Source organism: Kryptolebias marmoratus, linkage group LG6 (assembly GCF_001649575.2).
Source record: "Kryptolebias marmoratus isolate JLee-2015 linkage group LG6, ASM164957v2, whole genome shotgun sequence".
In the NCBI taxonomy this organism is placed as follows: Eukaryota; Metazoa; Chordata; class Actinopteri; order Cyprinodontiformes; family Rivulidae; genus Kryptolebias; species Kryptolebias marmoratus.
The window spans coordinates 21957361-21967007 of NC_051435.1; the positions used below are offsets into that span (position 1 = coordinate 21957361).

At 40.6% G+C, this 9647-nt stretch overlaps 1 protein-coding gene across 1 annotated transcript in view; it reads right to left on the reverse strand.

The window, feature by feature from the left end:
- LOC108238869 (protein FAM124A) overlaps positions 1-9647 on the reverse strand; it is a gene marked incomplete in the record, with an annotated part of 25638 nt that overhangs the window by 9725 nt on the left and 6266 nt on the right. The window contains 1 exon segment of the mRNA XM_025006980.1: positions 9625-9647. Within this exon segment, the coding sequence (XP_024862748.1) occupies positions 9625-9647 (23 nt within the window).

The following is a 9647-nucleotide window of genomic DNA, read 5'->3' on the forward strand; positions in this document are numbered from 1 at the left end:
TGGTTAGAGCTGTTGCCTCCCAGCAAGAAGGCGGCAGGATGGCATCCCAGCCTGGGACCTTTCTGGATGGCGTTTAAGTGTTCTTCCTGTGCTCAGTTGGGTTTACTCCGGGTACTCTGGTTTCCTCCCGCAGACTAAAAAAATGCATGTTAGGTTAATTGGTAACTCTTAAATTGTCCCTGGGTGTGTGTAAGAGCGTGAATGGTCGTTTGTCTCTGTGTCCCTGCGATGGACTTGCGTCCCCCGCCTCTCGCACAGTGACTGCTGGAGATAGACACCAGCTCCCCAAGACCCAGAATGGAGAGTCGGGTAAAGAATATGGATGGATGGATATAAATAAATGGAAAATTAGCTAATGCACGCGGGGCACCGCACTTTCTGCTGGTGCATGAAGGGAAGCTCTGACGAAAAAAGAGGTCAGGAACCCCTGATCTAAGCCATTTGATGCCTTTGAAAAGAAAATAACTTTTTTTGGAAGTGAATTATTTTTGGCAGGCAGAGGACATATTAAAATCTGTATATAATTAAAAACACATTTACTGGCTTGCATAACACAGCTTTGATCAACGAGAGAATCACAGACAGCAGAATAGTTTGCCGCTCCTTGTGTGCCTAAAATGAAATATGGGTTTCTTTTTCAGACGCCTCTGTTGCAGAACGAGCTAAATTCATTCAGTTAGTTATTAATCAAGGTGCACGTAACCACAATTCATGCAGCTCAATAGATTTAGCTAACTATGTCTTGTAGCAATAAGGTTTAATGGGGCGCAGGCAAGAGGAGACTAAATTAGTGATTAAGGCACCCCAATTTCTTGAAGGGAATGAAGTGTGTAAAGCTCTGGAGGAGTGTGCCTCTAAGCTCCTAATCCACTTGAGTCTTGGAGCTGAAACTTATGTTCTGCCTTGACTGCGTTCATGCACGGGCATAACTATCGCGGACACGCACCCTGCAGACAGCCCTGTCTTCTGTAATTCTCAGAGACTTTTACCTTCGCTTCGCGTTCAAGTGTTAACCGGTAACACATGCTCGCAGGCAAAAACCCGCCGATGACGACGTGAGATAACAAAACAATCCTTCCAGTGGCCCCTCCACATATGAGAGTGATTAGAAGGAGAAACTCGGCCTCGTCTCAGAGTGTGTGTGCGTGTGTGCGTGTGTGTGCGATGCACTACAGTCGCAGCTTTACAGCGAGCTTGGCTCTCAGTCAGAGTAACTGAAGGAGGAAATTCAACATTGAGGCTCCCTTTTTTTTGTTGTCTGGTAAAAATGTATATTAAAAGACTCAGTACTCATAAATCACCTTGACTCGCGCAGAAGAAATTAAAAGTCAGAGTCTTCACTGTTGCTTTGACTTCTTACTTTGGGTTATTTATAACAGCATAGATCGGACCAACTTAACATTTTTGGTCTGGTTCAGACAAATGGGCTTTTGAAAGTCTCCTGTTGACAAATCGTGTGTAAAAAGTCACACTAAAAAAATTAAAATTGTCGTCTATGTCAAGGAAAATAACTGGAATATATTCAAACACTATAAAGACAACAACAGGAACAAACTATATGATACGGGTAGGCATGGGCTGGTTTACGGTTTCAAGGTATACCACGGCGTTAAAAAGTTAGTTTCAACACCAATAAAATAATGTAATTCCTGTGGTGTAAATCCATTTTAATGAGATGACAGATAAAGTGCAAACCAACACTCCCCCTCGCCCTACCTGTTTCTGCGAGCTGTCAGTCAGCTGTGTATGATGGCTGACATAGAAATTCTCTTCATCTTTTCGCCTTAAAAAAATGAAGTCAGTTGTAATGTTTTTAGTAGCAAAAAATAGACCCATTCCCTTTGTTTAATGCTATCGTCAGCTTGTCAGGAAACCATCTTATAAAAATTAAAGAACAGAAAATTTATACAGTAAACACATTCACTGTAGAACTATAGTACGTTCTTGTGGCTGCTCCCTTCTTCAGGGACTGCAGCACTGTAGAACTATAACTAAATTTATTTGGTGTTTTTCCATCTTTATCTTCAAACTACAAATAGTTGATGATAACATTTTAAAATCTGTGTCATGAGAGCTTAAAATATCTGACACCAATTTTAAACAGAGTGACTGTCAACACAACTATATTATAACTAACTATACTATAACTATATTATATTCATTACCATATCAATATGTGATATTATTTAAGCTGTAGTAGTAACAGGAGATGCATTCCTGTTTCCAAGTAAATTGTGATTCATTTGTAATTTTTTGCTTTTGGGTTTTGTTTAATTCTGTGGTATTTTTTACTAAAATGTTTAATACTGTCAGAATCTCACACTAGTCCATGCGTACATGGGGGTCATTTTCAAGACAATTTAATGCATCATTAGAATTTGGCTTAAATTTACCCTAGAAAGACTAAAGGAAAAAAACTTTGCAGGATGTTTTTAAACCCATACTCTTCTGGTTTTCATTTTCCTAATATGTGCACCGTAAGCTACAACCCTATGTCATCGAAACCCATTTAAGGTCCTGGATACAGCTGGAGGCTGCAGCCTGTACATGTTGTCATTGTTTACAGAAATTCGTCACTCATCAGTGTGTATATTCATGCTGGTACTGTTATAGTTATTGCATCTTTAATGCCGTAGACATTACTCCTCCATGGATGACTCTTAAGCTTGGTGATGTTCAAAAGACTCCAAAATCCAATTCCAAAAGACTCCATTCTGCTCCATTCGGTTATTGCACTTGATGCTGCACTTTTCCCAGTATTCCTCGTGATTTCCTTAACTGTTCTTTTTCAATTAAAGGAGCTCTAAACACTAAAATTAAAAGCTTCTGTTGCAGTCAGTATTTCTCAGCTGCTTCCCACACTTCATCAAAGAAAACTGCAAGTCTGCATTTCTGTACATAATTAAATTACAGCACACAGGCTGACATGTGAGATTCAACAGACTTGTTTACTTCCTCGTCTCGAAGATGCAGCAGAAAACGGTCGGTACTTTTACTTGATATGACTAATAAATAGTAAAATAAGGAGGGTCTGAAAACAAAAGGAATTCCTGACTTCCTTTCCCTGAGAGATAAATACAAAGGCTTCTGTATGCATGTGTCGCCAAGCCTGAAGTTTCACAGGAGATAAAAGCAGTCAGACTGAAATGTGGAGCCATTATTCATGACCTAAAAGTGCAGCTAGTTTCAGACTGAGGAAGCTTTTAGATTAGACAGGTTACGACAGACTGTTGTGCGCAAAGATTAGAAGAGGAGGCTTAGTGAGGAAACCAAAACCAGTCGGAGCTAGTCCAAGTCCATGAATGCCAAGTGACCTTTAAGGACTGAACTGTGTCCAGCAGAGGAAGTTGGGTATGACAGGAGAAAAACCTTTCACTCAAACATAAACAAGCACCACACTCTATAAGTGTTTGGCTTTTCGAGTCTGCTTGTAAGACTGAAAATGAAAAGTCAGGTGAACATTTATTGTAGTTACCTTTGACTTCAGCTAACAATTCATTTTACAGACATCCATGCATTCAAGCTTTTCCGTTCAGGGTCGTAGGGAGCTGGCACCTACCCCCAGCAGACCCTGGACAGGTCTCAAGTCCATCACTGGGACAGATAGAGACAAACGAGACAAACAACCATTCACGCTCTCACTCACACCTAGGGACAATTTAGAGTTATCAATCAACCTAACGTGCATGTTTTTGATCAAAGGGAGGAAACCAGAGTACCCGGAGTGAACCCATGTATGCACAGGAACATGGAAACTCCACCCAAAAAGGCCAGGAGGGGATCCTGCAACCTTCTTGCTGTGCGGCGACAACTCTAACCACAGTTCCGCCACGCCACCCAATTAATTACTTACAGACAATCTTAAGGATTTAGAAGAAGATTCGTGCATGACAAATGAATGAGTGTCTTTTTGCTACAAGTACATACACAGTTTAATGTTTTTCAAAAGACCAGGCCAGGTAAAGAGTTCATTAAGGGCTGCCAGTACTCTGAAACCTGGACTGTGTGCAAAAAGAGCCTCGTCCATTTTCTTTACCCGCTTCTCCGTTTTGGGTCACGGGGAGCTGGTGCCTATCCCCAGCAGTCACTGTGCGAGAGGCGGGGGACACCCTGGACAGGTCGCAAGTCCATCACAGGGACACATACAGACAAACAACCATTCACGCTCTCATCTAGGTACAATTTAAGAGATACCAATGAACCTAACAAGCATGTTTTTAGTCTGTGGGAGGAAACCGGAGAATCTGGAGTAAACCCACGTGAGCACAGGGTGGACATATAAATTCCACCCAGAAAGGCCCCAGACCGGGATGCGATCCTGCAACCTTCTTGCTGGGAGCTGCACCGCTGTTCCACCGAAGAAGCCTCATATACAGTGATAATAATTCCTTTATATTTTGCTTTTAGGCAACCAGAGATTCCTGAATTAGGGTTTTTGCACAGTTCTGTTTATGTAAGACATAAATTAAAAGACAAAAATAGTAAGACATTGTAAGCATCTAGTCATTTTGCATGTACTGACCAAATAAATGTGAACACTCAGATTACTCATCTTGCGTGGTTTACAATGACAAAGTTTTGAGCCTCTCTTCACAGTCTCCCACAATAGTCCTGTGTGCATTGTTCAGTAATTAGTCTGACGCAAACAGCTAATTGTTTTTCCAATTTGATTTGCGGATCAAAGAATATTTTGAACTAAAGCTTTATGTCATCACATCACTGAGATTTTCATGGGCTCAATCTGTCGGACAAAATGTTTTAACATAACTAAGGATAATTAGGTAAAATATTGAGGAATCTCGCTGGCATAAAAGGGCTCGAAAATAAAAGAACAAACAGAAACATCAGCAGAAACAAATGATCTAAAGATCCAGCATGTCATTTCTATTTTGCTGAATAAATTTGATTTGAATCGTTCCGGCTGGTCCCACGCTGTCTGATGATATCGCTCCATTAAGTGCGCACTAAATAAATGCAAATTCAAAACAAGTCTGACAAATGGAGAGCTGCTTTTACTAACAAACAGCTGACTGAAGCACATTTAGCGACAATCTTGGTGTTATGGTTCAAACCACATTTTGGCAGATGCACATTTGGTAGCATTTTATGCAAGCTGTCTTTTTTAGCAGAACCTGGACTTACTACATCCAACTATAGCGAGAGTTGCTTCAGTTTGTGTGTGACTGTGTGTGTGTGTGTGTGTGTGTGTGTGTTAATAAGAGGAAACTGAGCCGTTTCAGATGGTCTCTGATCAGGCAGGTGTTACACAAACTGACTGGGCTGAAAGAACCTTCGCTGACGTCACTGTAAACGGTTTGCTGTGTAAAAGAACACTCAATGCCGTCCTTGTGACGCAGAACCTGACTGTGGCAAGATGTGGCAAACGCTCAAATGTCTGTTACGCATGAATAAAGTGTGGCAGGGCAGCAATTACTGAAGTTAATCTTCAGAATAAAAAAACAAATTTAACAACAAATTTAAACCGCTATGATAAAGATATTCAGTGAAGCTAAACTTAAAAGTTGAGTTCAGGAACAACAGAATGTGCGACCGTACGTGCTTACAGCTTTAAATGCTGTAGGCCTCTTGATGGAGCTATTATAATGAGCATTATTTAGTGTTTTTTTCTTAAAAGTTTTGAAAATCTAAGTGACTGACACAGTTTATGACAACATGAAAAAAGCCAATAAAGACTTTGCAGTCGCCTCAATTTCTGTAACACACAAATAACAAAGTGATACAAAATTACTCAACAACTATGAGAAAGAAAAAGTTAAGCACCAATTTTGGTTAGGTCCATTTTGGACAATTGGGTCCACATGCAGACCAGTGATGTGTGTGAAAATGATTTGATTTGCAAGGAGTAGGCACATCTAGAACAGGCATCAGAGGGCATAAATAGTGGCATCACAAGTAGTGTAATGTTGTTTTCAGGGAGTTAATGGAGTATCCGACAGTCAGTCAAAAGGGTGCTTTGTTGGTGCATTAGACAGCATCACCAGCAATTGACAAAGTTTGATAGAAATTACATTGTGAATTTGCCTGACCGGTTGGTGTACAGATGTCACAGTGGGCCAATGTTGAAATCAGCGGGTACATGAAGTAGTATTGTGTCGTACATGAATGATTCGTTCAAACAAACAGATCTTTTGAGTGAACAAACTGAACCAAATCACTTCATTCACCGAGTCGTTCCTTGCGCAGAAACAGAGAACTGCCGCCAAGGAGTGATACGTTTGCTTAGTCCTGTGCTGGAAGTGGCGCTGTTTATTCGTGTACTGCATGAATAAACTTAGATTTGGTACTTTGCCTCTAGCTTTAGAAACTGGATGACTTCACTCAGTCCCAGAGGGGGATCGAAAATGTGTTTTTTTATATGAGTGATGAAGATAAACTACAGCATTTATTTAAATATTATGAGTTTCAGTTGGCTCAGTTTGTTTTAAAAGCCTGGCATCTTCGATAGAGCACACTTTCTGTTTGAAGGATGGGGGTTGGGCACCTTTTATGGTGTATGGCACAAAAGAAATAAACTAAACTAACTAACTAATAAACTGTGTGAACTGAAGGATTTGGTAAACAAATCTTTTGAAAGAATCATTTTAATGAACTGATTCTAGTGATTCAGTTCACTGCCGTTGCCATCACTAACATGAGGGCACCTGCACATAATCGTAAAGGTTCCAGTTACTAAAGACAGACCTCACCAAGGGAAGGATTGTAGTGCTGTGCACCAAGCATAACATAAACACTAGGACATTTGCACCTGCCATCCGGACACAAGTATTGGACTGTTTTACAAGAGCCCATGTCATCTTGCATCGTACCATGATGACTGGCATTAGCTGGACTGCAGGTGTAGTGATGATGTAACCAGGAGGCACGGACTGATAACAAGTGGCGTTCTATCATGAAAGTGATCACTCAGTCGTGCGTTACCACAGAGGACCATCATGTGGACGTATGGTGGCACCAGGGGGAGAAAACCAATCCCGCCATTGTTAAGAGACACGCCTACGTCACTCCATTGGGTATGATTTCAGGTCACCTCTGGTCCTGATTTGGGGGAACCTTTTGGCTCAGTGCTACATCAGTGACATCTTACGTCCACATGTCTTACCCCATCCAGCACCCTGGTACAGTTCTTGAACAAGAGAACACCTGTCCACATGTGAGTCTTTGGACTGTCTGCATTATGTTGAGGTCTTCCAGTGGCCGGACAGGTCCCAAGATTTTCATCAATTGAACAAGTGTGGAATCAGCACAAATAACTCCAACCTAGTGCTGACCTGCTAGATGTTGAGGGCCAATTCCAACAGCTGTGGGCCAACTTGCCTTAGGATACAGCAGCTCTATGACTGTGTTCCCCACCACATATATCAAGGCCTGAAGGGGTGCCAAACCCTACTGACGAGCAGTGTGCTGGTACTGTCACCTTCATTATTGATCTAATATCGTGATCATTGCCACACAGTCACATGACCCTCCAACACATGCAGTTTCATTTGATTTCCACTACTCCATCTGGGTGCTTAAGCTTTTTGGTCAGTGAGTGTCTCTGGCACTTGAATACGTAAGTACACTGTGTGCAATTCCATGTGAAAGCAGAAACGCTTGTGTAGAATGCAGTTATACAAAGACACATTTACCCATGCACACAAATATGTGTCTTGGCTCAGCTGTAAACATCTGCTGATGACAGACAGATCCCTGAAAATCTGAACCTCCCCAGCGTCAACCCACAACTGCCTGTCTTTTCTAAACCGCCATCATTCCCGCCTCAACCTCTGGACTGCAATAAAAGACTCGCTAAACTGTGCAATATGCTGACGCTCTTATACTTTTTGTCACTCTGTGGAAAATCCTCCTTCCACTCCTGATTTATTTCCTGCGAAGAAGTGCCTCCGCAGTCTTTGTTTTGATTGCCATTACCTACAGAAGTTCTGAACTCGGGGTTTTCTTTTTGTTTTCCTTTCAGGTTTTTTCCTCTTTTGGATAACAACCAGTAAAATTTACATCTACAAAACATTTGGAAATTCAATTATGACAAATGATTACACTCACAAGTACGTCTCCCAGAGTAGTGGGTTTATGTTGTTACAATCCATCCTTTGGTCTAAAAACATTCTTTACTCAGACAGCAAGGCTCCTGTTTCTAACATATATGTACATACAGAAAGCCACTTGAGAGAGGGTCAAAGGTCACTCAAACTGAATAGACACTCTGCAGTAAAAACAAGTCACTTCCATATGTTTTTGATTAAAATACAGTGTGTTTTCATCACAAGTAGATAAAACATTTCCTTCCAGCCAATCAGAAACAAAGCTTTTAAGACAACTAAACACCACTCCTGTTCCTGCTCTGACCTCTGTTTCGGACAATAACGTGCACAAGTTCATCTGCTCCAGCACTGACAAAAGAAACATGAGGGGAAAACCAAAACACTCACTGACGGACTGCTCTGTATGTGTGTACTCTTGTTCTTCCTGACTGGTGTGGTTGGGATAACGAAGCTTCCTGTGAACCAGATTAATGGGCTAATATTGGATAAAATCCTCCCTTTGTGAAAAGCCCAGAGACATGGCAGCTGGACTGAGATCTGACAATGATCCCAGCAAACACAGATCTTGACTAACGCCGCCTTTAAATTATACCTCCAAGAAATCACAGCTCAGGTCTGATTTGCACAATAACTCCACTTGTTCTTTAGATTAATTGAAGCTTTTACCTTTATGACAGCATTAAAATACATTTAAAATAATGTACGTGTTATTTATGAGGCTCTGAAATGATCAAAATTCAGGTACAGTAAAAACTAAAACAAACAAGACAATCAGAGGAACAGAAAATGATCAAATTATCAAAATTATTTTCCAGATTACTAATTTTTTTTTAAATCATCTCAATGCACAAAAAAAAATATTACAAGCAAACAAATATGTATTGTAAATAGTCATAAAAGTGTAATATTTCAAATATTTCAAATAAAATGCCATTTTTTGTCCTGAAAACAAGCTTTTTATTATTCTAATGATTATTTGGTAACTTCAGTTCAACACAGTTAAGACAACAAAATACAATTTGTCCAAAATGTGGCTGCATTATGAATTGTTTTCTGCATTTGTGTGCTTTACACAGAAACAAATTGTACCAAATGTAAATTAGGAAAGAAAATACCTTTTCACTATTCTTTTAATACTTACCAAGAATAACTTATATATATACGGTATATATATGTTTTTGCAATAAATTTATATTCTTACCCAAGCTAAATTTCTACCCTTTGCTTTCTGCTGCTTTAACACTTCCCTTATGTGCTCAATAATACAATATATTTATTGTGTGTGTAGTTGGTTCCATCACAGTAAATGCACACTGAGCTGGAAGTCAAGCAGATTGTTATTTCTACAACTTCTCCTCCCTAAAATCTGCTGCAGCCCCCTAAGAGCCCACTAAACACAATCCAGCCCCCCCTTAAACCCCCCTCCTCCCCGACTGGATTTATTTTGTCAGCGCGCATTAAGAAGATAAAGTCCTGCACCTGAACTGTGTGTGTGTGTGTGTGTGTGTGTGTGTGTGTGTGTGTGTCGGTGTTCGCACTGCTTCATGTCGAGGTTACTTACTGCTCGCTGAGGACAGAGGACTG